The following is a 21,689-nucleotide window of genomic DNA, read 5'->3' as shown; positions in this document are numbered from 1 at the left end:
TTAACACAAGTGTCCCTAGATTAGCCAATACATTCAGAGTTAAAGCAATTAATGTCTCAGCTGAAATATGGAAGAATAAGTGTGCATTAATAGACAAATAAACTTTGGGAAAAAATACAGTCAAGAAGGGAGACTTGACAACCAGATATTAAGATATACTACCAAACCATATTGTAATAATAAATGCAGTATGATATGGACGCAAGAGGAGACATAATGCAGTAAACCAATGGAATAAAATTAAGCTTTAGAGAAAGACTCAGGTATAAATGGCAATTTCATCTCAACTCAGAAAATTCTGACCTAAAAATTGGGGAAAAGTCTTTGCCCATGTTATTGAAAAACTGACTCATGATATGGAGGGAGAAGAAAAAACAACTGGGTGATTACCATATCCCATATACAAAAGATACAGAAAGATTAAAGATCTGAATGTGAAAGAGAAAACTCTAAGGATGACAGAAGAAAGAAGAGAATATCTTAGCAACTTAGGGATGAGGAGGGACTTCTTAAAAAGACCCCAATAGCACAAACCACAACATTATTTTAAGATGGATTTTTATTACATCTGAATTATATTTTTTCTCAAGGAAAGACATCAGCTGACAGTTAACTGAGAGTGATAGATTGGGAGATGGTATCTTTGTGACTTGAGAAAGGCATGAGGGTAATATCTAGACCATGCAAATTATTCCTGCAAATCAAGACAAAAACCAGGAAACCCAACAGAAAAATAGGCAAAGTATTTGATAATGAACTATTGAAAGTATGGGAAATCTTATGTGGCATGGTGTAGAAAGAGGTACTCAAACTCATTCGTTAGAGGAGGGATGCAAATTAAAAACAGCAAGAACATACCTTTTCTCACTGAGTAGACTGGCAAAGAATCAGACACTTGGAAAAAGCCAAATACTGAGGATACCCAGCAACAGGAACTCTTTTGCCCTACTTGTGGGAGTGTGGACTAGTACAAGCTGTTCAAAGGGGCAGTCTGGCAGTACTTTGTGAAATTAAGAACGCACGTTCCCCATGATTCAGGACCCTACCCTTCTATCCCAGAAAAATTCTCACACAGGTATATAAGCGGACAAGGATGAGGTTGCTTACTGCAGTATTGTTTGGGGTGGTGGAAAATTAGAGATAGCCTAGGTGTCCATCACTGGGGAATGGAGAAATCAAATGTGGTGGATACACACGGTGGAATACTCTACTCCAGTTAAAAGTACAAAGAACCAGTACATTCAGCAGCATGGCTACATCCTAAGAACGTAGCTGAAAGAAAAAAGTTAGAAACCATGCAATCTATAGTACATGTATATACCATAGTAAATCTATACTACGACATCACTCATATCCATGAAAAATACATACACACTCCAATATTTCCCTGCATTTAACAAATCCATGGCTAAATATTAAAACATGTTAAGGATGTGGCCTCTGGGGTAAGGGAATGGGAGTGGGGAATGAAGATAAAAGAGAATGAATAAATAAAACAAGAGAGGGGCCTTGGAAGCTTTGATTTTTGGCCATGAACTCAGAGGTTATGATTAACTTACTTCTCTACCTGTGAGGTTAAATGAAAAGCGATTGATAACATGCAGTGATTGGGAAATCTTCAACTTCCAAATCAATGAAGGTCAGCCCTAAGTTTACCAGGTACACAGCTGCACATCTTGCGACATGGTGCCCACCCCTTTCTGGCCATTCACAATATCTCAGTGGTCTATAGGCTGAATTCTTGAATGTTCCTTCTACATCAATTTTCTTAGGACTCAGCACTGCCCTTGTTCATAACAGCAACACATTATATTCCATCCCAATTAAAATGCTAGTTTGAAAATCATCTACAAAATTCATGTCACCATCAATCTCATCTTAAGTGAGTTTTTATCTTATTTCATGGATACGTTTTCCCTTTTTGCCAGAATAATTTTTAAAAGAAGCTATTAAGTGATTTTCTCTGAAGTAGCAGACAACCAGTTGCACTCTCCTCCCAACACAGATCCGGGGCATTTTTATGTGAGAGGAAATTAAGGATTCCATTTTTAGTAGGTGTGAAAAGAAAAGAGAAGTGTGCTATTATTTTGTTGTCCTAAAAGTCAGTGTTGGTCTTATTTTAAAAAGGGAAGGAAGAGTATTTATGACCCAGTGTCTTGGAATTGGGTGAAAAGTAGTTTGACTTTGAACTACTTATCTAAACTTTCTGTGTCTCAGTTTCCTTATTTATAAAGTGGGGGTGCACGGTTCAAGTTTATGAGGGAAGAAATGAAATCATGCATGGGGAGAGCTTGGCAGTGTCTAACATACAATGTGCATGTAAGTAAGTAGCTGTTACTGCTGTTTTCATTCATTGCATGCCTGTTATATGGCAATACAACAGGCACTGTCACATTCATTGCTCTCCTTAGTATGCCAGCAACATCAAGGGATGACGTGATGTTTGCAAGGCAATCCTAGGGTGCAGTAAAACTCTTCATTTCGTGTCGACCACACTAGAAAACCACTGGAGTCAGATAAAGGATACCGATTCTCCTGAGGGTGGAAGTCAAGGTCTTGCCCTCCCATGTTCAAAAACACTGATCTTCCAACTTACCATAGAGAATATTAATCACACACCCAAGGACTTCTTTTGGACAGAAATTACACTTAACGTATATCTGTCTTCTTAGCAGTCAGTAGAAAGCCTGGCACATCATACAGGCTCAAAGAATCTTAAACAGCAACCCTTAAAGCCCCATTTTAAAGACAAAGAAACTGAGGCATGGACTTGACCAAAGTTAATCAGTGGTGGAATCAGGAGTTCATCTGTTTGTTTTGAATCCTGAATCGGAGATTTTTTTTCTCTTTTGGAAGGTGCTTGGTCATTCCGTCAAAGGATTATGGGAGGGGAGGGGGCGGATTTCTAGCAACCTCTATTATTGGCTTGTTTTCTCTTAGCCCATTGCCCTCTCCTGGCTAAATATTAGGCAGGCACTCAAGGTCTTGATGCCCTTGATTTTTTCACATCCTTTCTGAACTTCTGACTCTGCGGTGCTCTTTTATATTTTGTTTTGCCTGGTGGCAATGAATGCCTCGTCTCAGTTCCTGGGTCTGAAAAAACGGAGGTGAATGACATTTTCCTGCCTACTAGCCCATCTCCCTATTTTATTTTCTTCAGAAGGCTTAGCTCTGCCTAAACTTATTTATTTGTTTGTTTTCTGTCTCCCTCCCAGAATGGCAGCACGGGTGTGGCAGAAGGCAGGGTCCTCCACTTAATTCACTGCTGTATCCCCAGTACCACCTGGCATGCCACAGAGGGGTCCGCAGTAAGCATTTGTTGTTGCATACTTTTAAGCAATAACTTCTGGTTATGGAGTGTTTAACTATATGGCATGAACTGTACTAAGTGTTAAATGCATCACCTCATTCTTTCTCTTATCCACATTCTTAAAACATCCTGGCAAGACTGAGCTTGCGTCCTCTTCTGGGTGCTCCCAGCAGTGATGTAAACAGCTCCGGGACACATGGCTGCATTTCAACCCAGGTCGTTTATCTTATTATTCTCTTTGCTCCTTAGCCACTGTGACCAGCGTTCACAACATCACCTATATGTGATGTTCTGAAGTCAGAGCACAAAAAAGGCAGTTTCCTTAGTGGTAACATAGAAAGGAATCCCCCCTCCCCCATCTCAGTTAAGATCTTGGCTCTGTTTCTTATAAAGGTTATCATCCGGCTGTCACAGGTTTACACCAATCGCAGAGAGCCCGTGCCCAGGCTTCTGAGAGTCCCAGAAGTGCCAAACCTGTCTCATCGCCAGGGCACATTTGGCCCTGCGTTCTCTCGTTGGCCTTCCTCCATCCAAGGCGGGCAAGCCAAGTCCGTACTCCCGTCACCAGCCACACCCTCCCCGGCCCGCTCCCCCTGCCCCTCCCCTCAGAGCGGTCCAGGCGGGGGTGACCCGGAGCTCGCCGCGTCAGGACAACGCCCACCGGGGGCGTGACTGTGGCGGCTAAGCGCGGCAGGAGACAGCTTGGAATCTCTCCTCCCTAACGCCAGGTTAAAAACCTCAGCACCACGTGCTGTTTGCACTGTTTGCAAACCCGCCTGCGACTGAAGCCCCAGAGCTCCGGAGACCGCACGCGCTGGGAGCTAGCATGTCAGCCGTGGTCCTGCAGAACGGAGGCTCGGTCAGGAAACTCAGCGACTTTGGACAGGTGAGCCAGGGCGGGCCTTAGCTGCGCAGGGAGGGGAGTTTGGCCCCCGGTGGAAAGAGGTCTGAGGAGTGTTGGGTTTTCCTACTCCCTTGAGCTCACCAGGAAGGTTGAATTCATTTGAAGATGATGAAAATGTCTAGGAAGTTGACAGATAACACGTGCTCAACAAATGTTTCCCAGTGAGAGGACATCTGCCCTGTGTGGCTTTCAGGGAAAGAGCACGGCTTGAGGAGTCAGGGAGCTGGCTTCCAGAGCTGCCACCAGCTAGTTGCCTGTCTTTGGACAAATCACTGCCTGTATCTTCTGTAAACTGGTCCTTGACGATCTGGAGTGGCAGTTGGGGTCCATGCAGATCTGCTCTCCTTTGATGTTTATAACTGTTCTCAACCAGGTATCAAAATGGCAAAATTATGAGAAATTGTAGCTTTTTTTCACCTTTGGGAGAAAATGGGGTATGAAGACGTCTCACACTTACTCAGACCTGAGGAAGAAGAAAATTTAAAAGAGGGGAAAATGCACAAGAGTTAGCCTTGGACTTGGAATGTAAGAGAGCCCTAAATGTGGCAGGGATAATGTCCAGGGTGTATTCCGTTCGCTAGAACTTTTGCCTTTCCCTTGAGGTGAACAACTGCAGAATACACTCTTTAATCGACTGATGACACTCCCAGATTCTGGGGTTCAGACTTAAAGCCCAGCCCTGGGAGATAACGTGGGTCTAAGGCATCTGTCAACTGTAGGATTAGTGAGAACAATCTAGAGAACAGGGAGCCTGGACAGCAGAGGATGACTGATGTTTTAGTGTAACTAGAGACTGCAGAACTTTGGACTAACTTTTTTTGAGTCCTGAAAGAAAGACTTCCTTTGAAAATGGTACGTAGGGCTTGGGAGACAGAACTTCGTGTTGAAGAGGGATGGCATGGGCGTCAGACAGATCCCAGAACAGATGCCAGCTTTGCCATCGTTTAGCTTCTGTGCTGCTGGCCGTGGGGCCCCCGTGACTATGGCGGGAGGTTAGGGGCAGCGATCTGGTTAGGGAGCTCTGGGGACTAAAGTTTTATTTGTAGAGCACTTAGAAGATGGAGAACCACAAATTGTCGCTGTCGATGACTGGGGGTAAAGAGGAGGGTTTAGAGAGTGCTCTGTAACACCCGTGTGTTGAAAGCAAGGGATTTAACTTTGCAGATCCTCAGGTCTATTCATATGAAACATTGGAATAAAAATATGCACATTATAGAGTTAGTATGAGAATCAAGTGAAATAATGTCTATAAAGGTCTTAGCACACTTCCTGGAGCATAGGAAAATGCCAGGGGTGTCTAGCCAGAAATGATTTGTTTGTTCAACAAAATGCATCAGAACGTTGGCAGGAGGAACACACACTGAGTCAAGCACAGTGGCTGGTGGAGCTTTGCAGTGGTAAGATGCCAGACCTGGAGTTAGGAGTTGTGGGCTCTCATGTTTGGTTTACTGAAGCTATGTACTGGGAAGTCACCTAATCGGGCTGGAGAGGCTCAGTCTGGTATCTGTAAAATTGGGGGGGGGGTGCGGATTTTGAACTAGAATAGTCTTCAGGACTCCTTCCAGCTCTGACAATCTGCAAAAAAGACACATTTCTGAACAGAACACACTAGATGTAATCCTGACATAAGGCTGGTCTCCACCTGCGAGCACAACAATCCTGCGAAAGATGTTCAGCTCATTCATCCACTCAACAAGGACTTACTGAGCACCTACTCTGAGCCAGGCACAGTAGAACCTCTGCCCTGATGAAAATTACATTCTTGTGGAGGAGACAGACAGTAAAAAACATTCACCCAATGAACATATACTTTCATGTAGAGATAAGTGCTGTAAAGAACATAGAACAGGGTGATGGATTAAAAGATTAAGGGAACTCAGAAATCACAGCTCTGACTGGCACAAAGCCAGGGTTCAAACCCAGATGTGACTCCAACACCCTGTGTACTCCTCCACCACACTGCTTCCTCCTGTAGATAAATTCTGGAATACAGAGGCAGAGTATGTCCAAGGCAGGATGTCTGCATCTTGTTTTGGGGTGTCTTACACTGTAGATGTGTGTATGTATAATCACACATGTGCATACACACCTCCTCCCATGACCCCAAAAAGCACTACGATTGAAAGTCAGTGCCGCTGGAATATCCTTGCTGCAGATTAATTGCTGGTAATTGTGAAAACTGCTCTTTTCCAAAGATAGCAGAATGTGTTTATTAGACACAACCAAGGAGAATATATTTCTATTGTTAAGAGTATTGCTCAGCGATCAAAATCCTTTCCTTCTTGGTTGCCAGTAAAGTTTTCTCTCCCTGCCCTCTTCCTTCTTTTCTCGTTTCGGAGCTACTTTTCTCTACCTTTATGCGGCCCGAGTGTACATGTCTTTCTAAGTCAACTCATATGTCTATTGGAAACAAATAAAGTATAGTTATGAGCCATTATAAACACGTTCTGGAAGAGGTTTGTCCAAGATCTCATGCTGATCCGCATAACAATGCTGGAATCGGAATCCAATCAAGGCCACACCATTTCACAAAATTCCATGGGCTTCCTTTCGTTTCAAGTCCCTCAAGCTTTGAAAAGGGGAGCTATTGTCCCAGTTGGGTCACTGGGGGGTGGATTAAGGATTTTGGAGTTGTTGGACCTGGGTTCACATGCAGACTCTGCCGCTCGTTAGCTGAGTGTCCTTGGACAAGCCACTTAATCTTGCTGAGTGTATTCCTTCATTTTCAAAATAACAGCACCCATCTCATGGGGCGATTGTGAGGACTGAATAAGCTATTATATGTAAACTGTTTTTTTCTGCCAGTGCTAGTTTCTACCAATGGTGATGTTTATTAACTGTAAAAAGTACCAGATATGGCTCTGGGCACATGGTGGGTACTCAGTCGTGGCCGGCTCTACTTTCAATATTAATAACAATAAAGAGTAGAGCCTTATGGTAAATGTGAATTTGCAGACACAGATGAGAAAAGTCGTAATTAAAAAAAATAGGCTATATATTTATCAGTGGTTTCAAAATCTTGCATGGTTAAGAGTCCTCTGCGATGCTTTTGAAAATGCAGATTCTAAGATCCTACACCAAATATTCTGATTTGGTAGGTTTGGGTGGGGCCCAGGAATCTGCATTCAAACAAGGAATCACGAGGTAATTTTGGAGTGGAGACCCAAGGAACATCCACTTAGAAACCCTGATCTAGAAAGTATATGGGGAGAATGACGAAAGTGAAAGGGGACAGACGTGGGTAAGGTATAGGCTGTTAAGAGTGGTATTGAGTAACCTTCTGGTGATTGGACCAGAGTACAGCCCTTACTATGCAAGAAACAGAGCCTTTAATGTGGACATTGTGTCTATAGCAGAGGGAATTGTATAGAATGAATGACATTTAGGAGCCTGAGTTCTTTTTTTTGTTAATTAATTAATTTTATTGAAGTATAGTAGATTCACAATGCTGTGCTAGTTCCTGCCGCACAGCAAAGTGATTCAGCCATACATATACATATATATTCTTTTCCATTATGGTTTATTACAGGATACTGAATATAGTTCCCTGTGCTACACAGTAAGACATTGTTTATCCATTCCATATATAATAGTTTGCATCTTCCAATCCCAAACTCTCAATCCATCCCTCCCCCACCCCCCTCTCCCCCTTGGCAACCACAAGTCTGTTCTCTATGTCTGTGAGTCTATTTCTATTTCTTGGAAGTTCATTTATGTCATATTTTAGATTCCACATATAAGTGATATCGTATGGTATTTGTCTTTTTCTGTCTGACTTACTTCACTTAGTATGATAATCTCTAGATCCATCCATGTTGCTGCAAATGGCATTATTTCATTCTTTTCATGGCTGAGTAGTATTCCATTGTATATATATACCACATCTTTTTTTTCTCTCCATCATAACACTTCTTTTTTATTTCACTTTTTATTTTACATGGGAATATAGTTGATTAACAATGTTGTGTTAGTTTCAGGTGTACAACAAAGTGATTCAGTTATACATATACAAGTATCTATTCTTTTCCAAATTCTTTTCCTAATTAGGTTGCTACAGAGTATTGAGCAGAGTTCCCTGTGCTATACTGTAGGTCCTTGCTGGTTATCCATTTTAAATACAGCAGTGTGTACACGTCAATCCCAAACTCCCTAACTATCCCTTCCCCTCACCCTTCCCCCACTGGCAACCATAAGTTCATTCTCTAAGTCTGTGAGTCTGAAATAAGTTCATTGTTTTTTTAGATTACACATATAAGCGATATCATACGATATTTCTCTTTCTCTGTCTGAATTTCTTCGCTTAATATGACACTCTCTAGCTCCCATCCATGTTGCTGCAAATGGCATTATTTCATTCTTTTTTATGGCCGAGTAATATTCCATTGTATATATGTACCACATCTTCTTTATCCATTCCTCTGTTGATGGGCATTTAGGTTGCTTCCATGTCTTGGCTATTGTGAATAGTGCTGCTGTGAACATTGGCGTGCATGTATCTTTTCGAATTAGAGTTTTGTCTGGATATATGCCCAGGAGTGGGACTGCTGGATCATATGGCAATTCTATTTTTAGTTTTTTGAGGAAACTCCATACTGTTTTCCATAGCAGGAGCCTGAGTTCTTAATCTGCCACCCACTGCCTGTGTGATGATCTCAGGTGGCCCATAGTCTCCCCATCTGAAAAATGAGAGTGTGGAACTAGACGAACTCTTAAGACAAGTCCACCTCTTTGAGTCAATTATCAAGTCCCATGTGGGTATCAGAGGCCAAATGGAACAAACAGATCAAGGAGGGATTGTTCACTTTGGCTGAGGAGTACATAGGTTTTCTGAGAGAAGTGAGACCCAAGAGGGCTTTTGAGGATGGGGGAGAGGGAGGGATGCAGTGCATTTACTCTGATGAGGAGTTGAAAGGGCAAGGAGGAACCAGTTTTCTGGAGGGGAGGTTCCTGTGGGTGAAGCTCAGGAGATGGGGTACTAAGGGGACTTTTGAATATCACAAAGAGGTCTTGTATCCTGTTGGCCATGGGGAGCCCCTAAAGAATACTGAGTAGAATAAGGACACGAGCCAAATTCTGCTAGCAGGGCTCAATCACTGCAGATCACTAAGAGCTGGGTTACTGTGGTGGCAGTGGGAACCAAAGAAGGACCTGACCCCGAGAATTATTTCTGGAGAAGGTCAGACTGGACTTGGTGATTGGCTGGACACACACAGGAGTGGGAAAGTGGTGGATGACAGAGTTTCAAGCATGGTGCGTTCACGTCTGAATTGCCCCAGTCATAGGTGACACCATTGAGGTGTGTCAGAAATAGGCTCCCTCTCTTGGAGGCCAACAGGAGAGGAGAATGTTGCCAAGTGAATTAGAAATGGAAATCTTTTGTCATTTCAAGGAAACTGGAAAGAACTGAGGGCTCACTGTCCTCTCCTAGGAAGAAGACTGACATCAGAGACTGCTCTGCGTGTCTCTGGCAGGGTTTACTAGAGACGGAAGGTAAAGCAGAGCCTGCAGGAAGCTGTGATTCATGGACAGCGTGCTGGGATCCAGTGGCATGGGTTCCACTGCTAACCCTAAAACTCTGGACAAGTTACTTAACTTCTCTAAACCTTCATTTTGTCATCAATAAAAGGGGCACTTGGAAAATAATAAAACCTACTTTCTAGATTGTTATCAAAATTAAATGAGATAGAGCTTCCCTAGTGGCGCAGTGGTTGAGAGTCCGCCTGCCGATGCAGGGGACGCGGGTTCGTGCCCCGGTCCTGGAAGATCCCACGTGCCGCAGAGTGGCTGGGCCTGTGAGCCATGGCCGCTGAGCGTGCACGTCCGGAGCCTGTGCTCCACAATGGGAGAGGCCACAACAGTGAGAGGCCCGCGTACCGCAAAAAAAAAAAAATTAAATGAGATAATCCAAATCAAGTGCTTTTTATAATATCTGGGACATTATAGGGGCTTTTAATGTACGGTAGATTAAAATAATTTTTAGAAAGATAATATCATGGTCCATATAAGGATATATAGCAGTTCAGTTTTGCAATTCATTTAAGGCTTCCTCTAATCACACTTGCTGATAATTCTGGTTCTTCCCATGCACCTCTGTTTCAGGTAAGGTTCTGGGAGAATCTGAATTAAAAGAATTTCATCCTGAGGGTCATCCGTGTTCATACAGGGCTTATGATGCCAAGTCACTGAGACCCTGCCCAGCGCAGCCTTCTCATGGAGATGATGTAACAGCCATTCCACTAATTTCATTAACTTGCTTACAAGAGAGTAATTGTTCTGCATGGGTTGTTTTTTTTCCCCCCAGTTTTAGGTATATGCTGTTTATTTGAAAGCACACATGGAACTCTATGTATTATTGTAAAACTTAATTTAACACTTAACTTTAAAATTTTAAAAGATTTTGGCAAACCCTTTCTGGAATGGCAACCCTAGTCCCACCTTAATTTGCTGTCACAGGCATGTAGAAAGTTGCTAGATCCTTGACATTCTTTGCTGTTTGAAGGCATCCATCTTCCAATAAGTTATATATGTGCTCTTATGTACTTACTGACTCTTTTTCAACAATTGGTGTCTCAGACCCCAGCATCTGGGAACAAGTTTAATGTTCCCATGACATCTTTGCCAAAGGCCAAGAAATCATTCGTGGGTATTCTTAATATTTCCATCATTTTTACATATTTCTCTTAATATTATATTTAAACTATTTTATCTTTTTCATCATCTGAATACTGTTTTGACAGGGCTTGTCATGACTACAGATTAGCCTGCTTTCACACGTGAGGAAGTTAAGCAGCCTAAGCTATCCCAAAGTGTTCTGGTTGGTAAATGGAAGAGAGAGGATTCCAACCCATGTCTTTGGACTCAAAAGCCTGTGTGTGTTCTATTTTTAGTATTTTCCACCCTGTATTTCTCAATGTTTTCCTGGGACAATTATTGTACCATATTATACCACCTCTAAGATCTTTTTTAATTTATCTCGTATGTGTATGTATATTTGAACTTCTGATGAATGGGGCATCCTCTCATTCATCTTTGTTTCTCTCAGAGCCCTAATTGTACCTAGCACTTGGTAGGTGCTCATTAAAAAGGCAGTGAATCTATAGTGTAACTGGTGACATTTGTGAATAATTAGAGCTTTCTAAAGTTGAAGTCTGATCTAAGAGCACCACTGAACATTTTACTTCCCTTGATTTACTTCTTTTCCGCCACACATATACTTCTGTAGAGAATATATGTAGCCCATTGCATTCCAAGACTTAACCAGAAGAGGAAGTTCATGCTCGCCTCTTCCTTGGAGGCTTCACAGGAATGAATTGCTGAGCTGTGAAAAACATTTTACCCAAATGCATTTAATCCTGTAGGAAACAAGCTACATTGAAGACAACTCCAATCAAAACAGTGCCATATCACTGATCTTCTCACTCAAAGAAGAAGTTGGTGCGCTGGCCAAAGTCTTACGTTTATTTGAGGTAAGTGCTTTATTCATTTCCGCCTTGAATAATGGCATAGCAGACTTCTGTGTTATCTTCTAGTTTGATGTAGCGAAAAGGACATAGGATCTGGAATTGGAAGACTTGATTCTCAGCTTAGGCTCATACGTGACCCAACTGTGTGAACTTAGTTAAGTCTTTCATTCTCTCTGAGCTAAGGCTTCTCCATTTCATAATTAGGATCATTCACAATCACTGGCTGCACACCAGGAAGCCAGTGTTGGACTCACTCTTCTTTCATCAAACTTTCCTTGAATTAATTACAGTCAAGCCTTCATGTTTGCGAGTCCTACATCCCTCGGATTCAACCAAAATTTTGATCTGGGTTTGGCTGAATCCGCAGGTATGCAGCCCATTGGTAGGGAGGGCAGAATGTATTCATTGTACCACTATTACCATCTTCTATAAGGGTCTTGAGCATCCGAGGATTTTGGTACCCATGGGGTCCTGGAACTGTTTCTGCATGGATACAGAAGGACACCTGTGCTATCCTCTCAGTGTTCCCGAAGCACTCTTTAACTTTTAACTGCAGCACTTATTTGCCTTGTGAAATGTATTCTGTTTGACCCCAGGATAGTTTCTTCAGGCAAGGAGCCTTGTGTGAGTCATCTTTGTGTCAGACTCAGTTTTTTTTTGTTTTTCTTTTAACATCTTTATTAGAGTATAATTGCTTTACAGTGTTGTGTTAGTTTCTGCTGTATAACAAAGTGAATCAGATATATGCATACGTATATCCCCATATCCCCTCCCTCTTGAGCCTCCCTCCCACCTTCCTTATCCCCCCCACCAGGTGGTCGCAAAGCACTGAGCTGATCTCTCTGTGCCATGCGGCTGCTTCCCACTAGCTATCTATTTTACATTTGGTAGTGTATATATGTCCATGCCACTCTCTCACTTCATCCCAGCTTACCCTTCCCCCTCCCCGTGTCCTCAAGTCCATTCTCTACGTCTGTGTCTTTATTCCTGTCCTGCCCCTAGGTTCATCAGAACCTTTTCTCTCTTTTTTTAGATTCCATATGTGTTAGCATACGGTATTTGTTTTTCTCTTCTGACTTACTTCACTCTGTATGACAGACTCTAGGTCCATCCACCTCACTACAAATAACTCAGTTTCATTTCTTTTTACGGCTGAGTAACATTCCGTTGTGTATATGTGCCACATCTTCTTTATCCATTCATCTGTTGATGGACACTTAGGTTGCTTCCACGTCCTGACTATTGTAAATAGTGCTGAAATGAACATTGTGGTACATGACTCTTTTTGAATTATGGTTTTCTCAGGGTATATGCCCAGTAGTGGGATTGCTGGCAGACTCAGTTTCAATATACATATTAAATGTTCAATTAAGAGTGAAATTTAATTTAAATATGAGCAAAGGAAATTAGACTTTTCAAAAACACTTTCAGGGGCTTCCATGGTGGCGCAGTGGTTAAGAATCTGCCCGCCAATGCAGGGGACATGGGTTCGAGCCCTGGTCCGGGAAGATCCCACATGCCGCAGAGCAGCTAAACCCATGTGCCACAACTGCTGAGCCTGCGCTCTAGAGCCCACGAGCCACAACTACTGAAGCCCGCACACCTAGAGCCCGTGCTCCGCAGCAAGAGAAGCCACCGCAATGAGAAGTCCGCGCACCGCAACGAAGAGTAGCCCCTGCTCGCCACAACTAGAGAAAGCCTGTGTGCAGCAATAAAGATCCAATGCAGCCAAAATTAATTTTAACAAGAAGGTCTTTAAAAACAAACAAACAGGGCTTCCCTGGTGGCGCAGTGGTTGGGAGTCCGCCTGCCGATGCAGGGGACACAGGTTCGTGTCCCGGTCCGGGAGGACCCCACATGCCGCGGAGCAGCTGGGCCCGTGAGCTATGGCCGCTGAGCCTGCGTGTTCGGAGCCTGTGCTCTGCAACGGGAGAGGCCACAGCAGTGAGAGGCCCGCGTACCGCAAAAACAACAACAACAACAAAAAAAAAAAAACAAAAAAAACAAAAAACAACACTTTTGCCCTGGATTTTAAGAAGGAATATTTTTGAAGCAAGTAATTTTTTACCCCTAGTACTTTAATTAAATTCTACATGGTGACTGCATACATAAATAGATGGAGAAGAGACCAATCTCCCAGGCAGAGGAATGCCAAATAATTTAAGTAGATCCTCTGGAGTCAGAGAAGGAGAGCATAGCTCCCACTCCTTAGGTCTGGGCCATGGAGAGTGACTTGATGAAATGGCCTTTTACCTCTGTGGCCTTCCTCCCCCAAACCCATAACCCCAGTCTAACCATAAGGAAAACATCAGGCAAACTCCAGTTAAGGGACAGAATACAAAATACTTGACCAGTACTCTTCAAAACTGTCGAGGTCATCAAAAACAAGAAGTGTCTGAGGAGTTGTCACAGTGAAAAGGAACCTAAAGGGATATGACAGCTAAACATAATGTAGTGACCTGAGTGGGATTGTAGAGCAGAAAAAGGACATGAGATAGAAACTGAAGAAATTCCAATAAAGTATGGTCTTTAGTTTGTGATAAGGTATCAACATTGGTTCATTAACTGTAACACTTGTTCCATACTAATACAAGACATTAATATTCGGGGAAACCGGATATAGAGTATATGGGAATTCTCTGTACTATCCTCTCAATTTTTTCTGTAAATATAAAATTCATCTAAAAAATAGTCTATTTTAAAGAAATTAAACTTGGATATCCAAAAGGAGGAAGAAAATGTCCGCCTGAATGAGAGCAAGAAATGAGTATACAAAAGAGAGAGAGTGCTGTCTGAACGACAAGCTGGTTGTAAGATAGACTATATCCGTAAAATATAGGAATGTCACATTCTAGTCTTTGTGTTATACGGTTCATCAGCATTTTCCTCTTAAGAGGTCAGGCCGTAGTCAGGGTTAATAAATTAAGTAATAGTAAATTAACAGGATGTTTTCAACCTAATAAATAAGCCACAAGTAACTAAATTATGAGGATGAATGCACCCAAGGAGCATGGACTGTATGTGGGATGGTTGAATCCCAGAGTTCATTGACCTTGACCGGTTGTTTAACATGTGTGCCTTTGTTTACTCATCTATAAAGTAGGGCTAATGAGCCATACCTCCCTGGGGCCATGAGGTTTTATGTGCTATGTGAAATGCATGGTATGACTGAGCCCATCAGAAATCTTTGAGAACATGTGAAGAGGAGAAAGATGACTAGAGACAGTCAAAAGCCTTGATTTAAAAATTCTTTTCCCAAAAAAGTAATAAAAAAAGAAACACCCCCAAACTTAGAATGAATTACTTAGTATATTTTGTGAACATTTATAGCAAATGGCAATGACCAAGAGTCAGGGCAGCGCCATTAAAGAAAAGCAGAGTAACTTAGTAGAACCAAGGGATTATGGTGGCCACAGTGTATTTGTGTACTTCATGTCTTTCATGGTATCTGAACGAGATGGAGAAGTAAGTGTTAGATAAAATTACAGACAAACCCTTTAAACTGTGTAGTTGACACTAAACTTCTAGACCATATAAAATGAAATCAAAGGTAATAGATGGCAAAAAAAAGAAAGAAAAAGAAACAGGAAAAATCTAAACTACACTTTTGGACAGTGTTTTCTAAGCAATATTCTGTTGAATGCCACAAGTTAGTAGATGTTTTACTAGAGAGTTACAAGGGTAAATATGGCTGAAAAATTCTGCGTCTAGATTTTGGAGAGCCATCATGCCTGTGAAAATATTAAAGACCATGGAAAGCCCTGCAGAGTGGAAATCTTTTCAATGCTATCTTACTCAGAATTTCCCAGACATTTTTGGTCATGGAACCTTGTTCAAGAAAGACCTATTACCATTTTGCAGGCACTAGTGTTCCACTGAACTTATGCTATTTTAGAGCTAGGTGCTCCAGACTATCAGTTATAGCCTAGGTTTGGGACCCTGAGGAGTAGAACAGCATTGGGATTAAGACTGTGTTGTCTGGAACAAAACTGTTTCGGTTGAAAAACCAGTTGTGCCACCTGTGAGCTGGGTCACCTTAGGAAAGTTACTTATCCTCTTGGTGGCTTATTTCCTCATTTTTCAAATGAAGGTAATAATAAGCTTGCTTTATAGGGCTGTTGTGAAAATTAAATGAATTAATACATGCAAAGTACTTATTAAAGTATCTGGCACATAGTAAGAGCTCAATAAATGTTTGCTCTCATTATTTCTATGCACCCTAATTTTGGAGAGTCATGGAGCATCAGAGACTCTTAAATTCTTAGCTCTATGAGAAATAGTTAAAGGATTAACGGGGGTTTCCCTGGTGGCGCAGTGGTTGAGAGTCCATCTGCCAATATAGGGGACACGGGTTCATGCCCCGGTCCGGGAAGATCCCACGTGCCGCGGAGCAGCTGGGCCCGTGAGCCATGGCCACTGAGCCTGTGCGTCCGGAGCCTGTGCTCCACAACGGGAGAGGCCACAACAGTGAGAGGCCCGCATACCACAAAAAAAAAAAAAAAAGGATTAACGGGACTTCCCTGGTTGTCCAGTGGGTAAGACGCCACACTCTCAATACAGGGGGCCCAAGTTTGATCCCTGGTCAGGGAATGAGATCCTGCATGCATGCCGCAACTAAGAAGCCCGCATGCCTCAAGTAAGACCTGGTGCAGCCAAAATAAATAAATAATTATTTAATTAATAATTTTTTTAAAAAAAAGGATTAAGTTTAATTGGCTTGAAGAGGGAAGATGGGGTGAGGAAACAATAGGTTCATTCAAATATTTGAAGGGCCATTGTAGAAGAAGAATATTAGTTATTTTTTATTACTTCAGTGGCAAAAGGGCAAAGCATAGAAATTGTAGGAAGCATATTTCAAATCACCTGAAGGAAACATCTCTACTGTAGAAGGGTGCTGGAAGCCATTGATTTCAAGCATTATTACTATCAAAACAGCTAATAAAAGGCAGGGCAGAATCAAAGCAAAAATCATGGTATAAGTAAACTTACCTTTCCTTAATAAAGACAGAAGATAAAAATCTATTCCAAGGATTCCCTGGTTGTCTAGTGGTTAGGATTTTGGGCTTTCACTGCCTTGGCCCAGGTTCAGTCCCTGGTGGGGGAACTGAGATCCCACAAGCTACACGGCATGGCCAAGATAAAAAAGAAAATACATTCCAGCTCCTCCAAGATTGGCAATGGAGGAGAGACATTCCATATGGGAGAATCACCTGCTCCCTGTGAGTCCCTTGCTAAGTACTCCTGCAGTCACCTCCATGCTTAATGAGCACTGCCGTCTTTTCCTTAGATGATTAACACCAAAGTCATCATCCCATTAAGGGATGATGTTGCCTGCCATTGGGCTTGTGGTCTACTAGACTTCAGCTAGTAGCAACATCAGAATGCAACACAATAGGCTTGATTACTATAATGAAGATACAGATGTATAGTGTTTACATGTATTGCGTGGGTGGTAGGGACAGTGAAGCAGATGGTTTAGTGAATTGGGGCCAAATGATGAGAAACACACCCAACTCTCTATCTGCCAACCCACAAACATCCCACTGTCCTCAGCAGATTCATCTCTCAATTCTCTGCATTTTCCATACCTCTCTATATTTTTAGCCTCTACGTGCTCACATCCCGCGCCTTCTTAGAACAGTAGTCCCCTGAGAGCCTTTACTGCGAGTGGCTTAGTAATGGGTTATAAAGTTAGAAGCAGGCTCCTGGGGGAAGTTGCAAAGAAGAGGTCTCCCTTCCTCTGCCAGCACTCCGCTAATCGTTTTACCGTGAATTCGCCAGGGGAGGGAACAAGCAAACCGGCAGATATACAGAGATCTAAAGTATCAATACATGTGTGTGTTCAGTTGTCATCATTTAATTGATGGAGACACACAGGTCCAGACTAAGCAAGTTGCCCAAGACTAGACACTTAGAGGTAAAAACTGCTTCCAAGTTCACCTTCCATTTTCGTGGTAGATTGGTCTTTTGAAAACAAATCTATATATTTGTTTATAGTCTAAATGTGACATATACAGTCTATGTTTGTCGCATTCACTTTCTATGTGTGACCTCTGCCCAGATGACCCACGCCTTCCCCTCAGCTGATGGTCAATGAGCTCTTATTTTCTCATTTATGCATTCAATTAACGTACTTTGAATATCGGCTGGGTTTTGTTTGTTTGTTTATTTGTTTTTATTGGAGTATAGCTGCTTTACAATGTTGTGTTTCCACTGTACAGCAAAGTGAATCAGCTATGCATATACATATAATCCCCTCTTTTTTGGATTTCCTTCCCACTTAGGTCAGCACAGAGCATCGGGTAGAGTTCCCTGTGCTATACAGTAGGTTCTCATTAGTTATCTCTTTTATACATAGTATCAGTAGTGTATATATGTCAGTCCCAATCTCCCAATTCGTCCCACCCCCGTATCCCCCCTGGGTGGCCATACATTTGTTCTCAACATCCGTGTCTCTATCTCTGCTTTGCAAATAAGATCATCTATACCATTTTTCTAGGTTCCACACATATGCGTAAATATACAGTATTGGTCTTCCTCTTTCTGACTTACTTCACTCTGTATGACAGTCTCTAGGTATCGGCTGTTGTCAGACCGTATATAGGTGCTGAGGAGACTGCGAAGAGCCAGACAGTCAGTCTCTGCCCCTTTAGAACGTGGAAGAGCTCAAGTTTCCATGAGCTTTCTTAACCCAGGCTTAGGGCAAAATTGGCCAGGGGAGGTTTCTTGCAGATACAATGTTTAAGCTGAAACCTAGAGGGTTGGCTACGGGAGAGGAAGGGGGGACGTACACTCCAGAATGAAGAAACAGATGACTTGAGTTGACAGAATAAACAAGTGGCCAGGTCACAGAATCCTCAAATCCCCTTACCATCTACCAACCTCAGTGTTCCTGGAGATAGAGGTGGGATTGCAGAGGGGACATTAGGTCAGGTACAAGATGTTTATTACTTTAAAGTTTGGACTTTAAGGTCCTGCCTGTGACCCCTGGGTCTGGTGAGCAGGACAGAATCAAGAGTGAATCACAAGGGTTGCTTTTGCCCCTTTGGCCTTAGGTCCAGAGCAGTTATGGCAGTAAAATGTTTACAGGGAACATTCCATCTTTAATCAAAATAAGAAGAGCCTTGAGTTCCACTGGGGGGAAGAAAGTTCTTATAACCCAGATGACTTTTTCATCTTATTTAAACCCCCAAATATAGATAATGATATAAGGAACGCCCATGTAACTCACTCCCTGCTTAATAAATACATCATTACAGAAATGACTACAGTCCCTGGGTATCTCTTCCCCATGCACATCCCTCCTCAGAGGTAGCTGTTAATCTGAATTTGACACATACTATTCCCATGCATCTTTTTTTTTTTTTTTTTTTTTTTGCGGTACGCGGGCCTCTCACTGTTGTGGCCTCTCCCGTTGCGGAGCACAGGCCCCGGACGCGCTGGCTCAGCGGCCATGGCTCATGGGCCCAGCCGCTCTGCGGCACATGGGATCTTCCCGGACCGGGGCATGAACCCGTGTCCCCTGCATCGGTAGGCGGACTCTCAACCACTGCGCCACCAGGGAAGCCCCTCCATGCATCTTTTTAGACTTTGTGATACAGAGATATCCATTAAGATATACGGCATGGTTTGGCAAGTTTTGTTTTATTTTTTTGAGGTATAGTTGATTTACAATGTGTTAATTTCTGGTGTACAGCAAAGTGATTCATTTATATATATAAAATAATATACAAATGAATAAATATATATATATTTCTTATTCTTTTCCATTATGGTTTATCACAGGATATTGCATATAGTTCCCTGTGCTATACAGTAGGACCTTGTTGTTTATCCTGCAAGCTTTTAATCTTCATAAAATTGGAATCATACTGTAACCATCCCTCTGCAGTTTTCTTTTTGGGGAGAAGGTGGGGAACATTGTTTTGATATTTGCACATATATTCTTGCTCATTTTCCCATATCTTCCATCGTGTGACCGTATTTCCTGTTGGTGGACGTTTAACTTCCTCCCATTATTTGTCCATGCAAATGATGCTACCCTAAACATTTTGTATAGGTTTGATGATCTAGCTATTGAATAGAAGAACCTCAAATGGAAAACTGGCACTGTTTTCAGCTGCTGACCTGTTCAAAGCTGGGCATATTTGAGAAACAGCAACACGGAGCTGACTTTCTAAACTTTCATCATGAGGTTAGATCCCACGCTGTGGAAATGTAGACAGAGTGCTGTGGTCCATTGATGGTACATGACTTATGATTGCGCATCAGTAACCTGGACTGAAACAGGCCACGGGGCCATTTTGATTTTCTCCCTCCAGTGGCAAGAAAAGGGAGAAAGGGGAACTTGGGACAAGAAAGCTCGTTTCTCTAAAGCCTTGAAAAGAGCCTGGATTAAGCTGCTAGCCCGGCTCTTCCCCAGGAAGGGGTTCCCTCCAAGTTGGACACAATCCCGACCACATGGAAGGGAGGGTGGGGGAAGAAATAACCTAACAAAGAGGGACAAGACTGAGGGAAGAAAAGACCAAGAGATTACAACAGAGACTCTTCCAGGAGAAGCAAGAGTGGGATCCCAAAAGATGGTCTCCAGGGCGTGAATCCTTCTGAAAGTTCAGCTGGGACCTGCCCAAGAACGCTCCTCCACAGTAGAGTGGGAGGTGATCTTGAGCTCCCTCTAGAATTTAATTGTGCTTCTTCTGCTTTCCTGTTCAGCCCAGTGGGTTTAATTTTCAGACTCCTGGTCACCTAGGGCTGTTGCTGGCCCTCTCGTGAGCAGAGATCAGTAAAAATATACAGGAAGCCCTGCCTGTACTTCCGTGAGACTTATCTTTGTAGTTATCATTTCTCACCCCAAATGTTGACGTAGTCCACACACTGTTTCTGCCTTTGTCCCACAACAGTCCGTTCTTCTTCTTCTTCTTTTTTTTTTTTTTTGACTGTGCCATGCAGCTTCTGGGATCTTAGTTCTCTGACCAGAGATCGAACCCATGACCCCTGCAGTGGAAGTGCAGAGTCCTAACCACTGGACCGCCAGGGAAGTCCCCAGTCTATTCTTAAAATAGCTGCCAGACTGCTCCTTTGAAAACATGAGTCAAAAGATGTCTCTCTCTCTCTCTGCCCTATTACCTCTCATAGTTTCTTAATATCACTCCAAGTGAAAATTAAAGTTAAGATAACGGCCGATAGGTCATTCTTGGTTACTCCTCTGCCTCATGTCCTATTGCCTCCTGACCCGTGCTCACTCTGCCCCTGTCACGCTGGCTTCGTTGATGGTCCTCAGTCATATTGCACAATGTCTGACCCCAGGACCATTGCACCTGCTGTTCCCTCATGTCCTGCTCCCTCATTGACCTCAGGTCTATGCTTACATGTCACCTGTTTATTGTTTGAGGACTTCCTGACCCCATTGTTTAAATGGCACTTGCATTGAACCCCTGGAATATTCTGTCCCTCTTTCCTGCTTATTTCTGTCTGTTCCATCTGAAGGCAGTATATTTTATTTATTTATCATAGTCATTGTTTGTCTCTTCCTTCAAGAATGTAAGCTCCAGGAGGGCAGGGATTTTTCCTGTTTTTTTGTTTTTGTTTTGTTTGTTTTTCTTTTTCTTTGTTTTTGCCATGCCATGCGTCATGTGGGATCTTAGTTCCCCGACCAGGGATCGAACTCTCACCCCCTGCATTGGGAGCATGGAGTCTTAACCACTGGGCCACCAGGGAAGTCCCCAGGTTTTTCCGGGTTTGTTCACTGTTGTAGCCCAGCACCTAGGACAGTGTTTGGCACAAGGAAGGTGTTGGATCGGCTGAGTTATGAAAGCCTCCTGTCCGTTTGCTTGAGACCAATGACGTGGGACATCGTTTGTGACTGTCTTTGATGTTGCCCCCAGAAAGCTCTGAAACAGGCCAGGACATAATTTCATTTGCACTTATGCCAAGGCAACAGCATGTAGGGGGTCCAAGAAGCTCCCCCTTTCCAGTCTAGTCTCATCTAACAATATGCTCAGCACTTCCTTCT

At 42.8% G+C, this 21,689-nt stretch overlaps 1 protein-coding gene across 1 annotated transcript in view; it reads left to right on the top strand.

Annotated features, from left to right (window-relative positions):
- Window positions 1-4,040: 4,040 nt before the first annotated feature.
- The window catches only part of PAH (phenylalanine hydroxylase), a 70,320-nt gene continuing 52,671 nt past the window's right edge, over window positions 4,041-21,689 (top strand). The window contains exons 1-2 of the mRNA XM_082851194.1: window positions 4,041-4,196; window positions 11,573-11,680. Of these exons, the coding sequence (XP_082707320.1) occupies window positions 4,137-4,196; window positions 11,573-11,680 (168 nt within the window). The 5' untranslated portion in view covers window positions 4,041-4,136. The remainder of the gene's footprint in view (window positions 4,197-11,572; window positions 11,681-21,689) is intronic.

This window comes from Leucopleurus acutus (assembly GCF_964270905.1).
Source record: "Leucopleurus acutus genome assembly, chromosome: 11".
NCBI classification, from domain to species: Eukaryota; Metazoa; Chordata; class Mammalia; order Artiodactyla; family Delphinidae; genus Leucopleurus; species Leucopleurus acutus.
The sequence above is the reverse complement of the archived record's forward strand: the minus strand, read 5'-3'. Positions and strand labels throughout refer to the sequence as shown.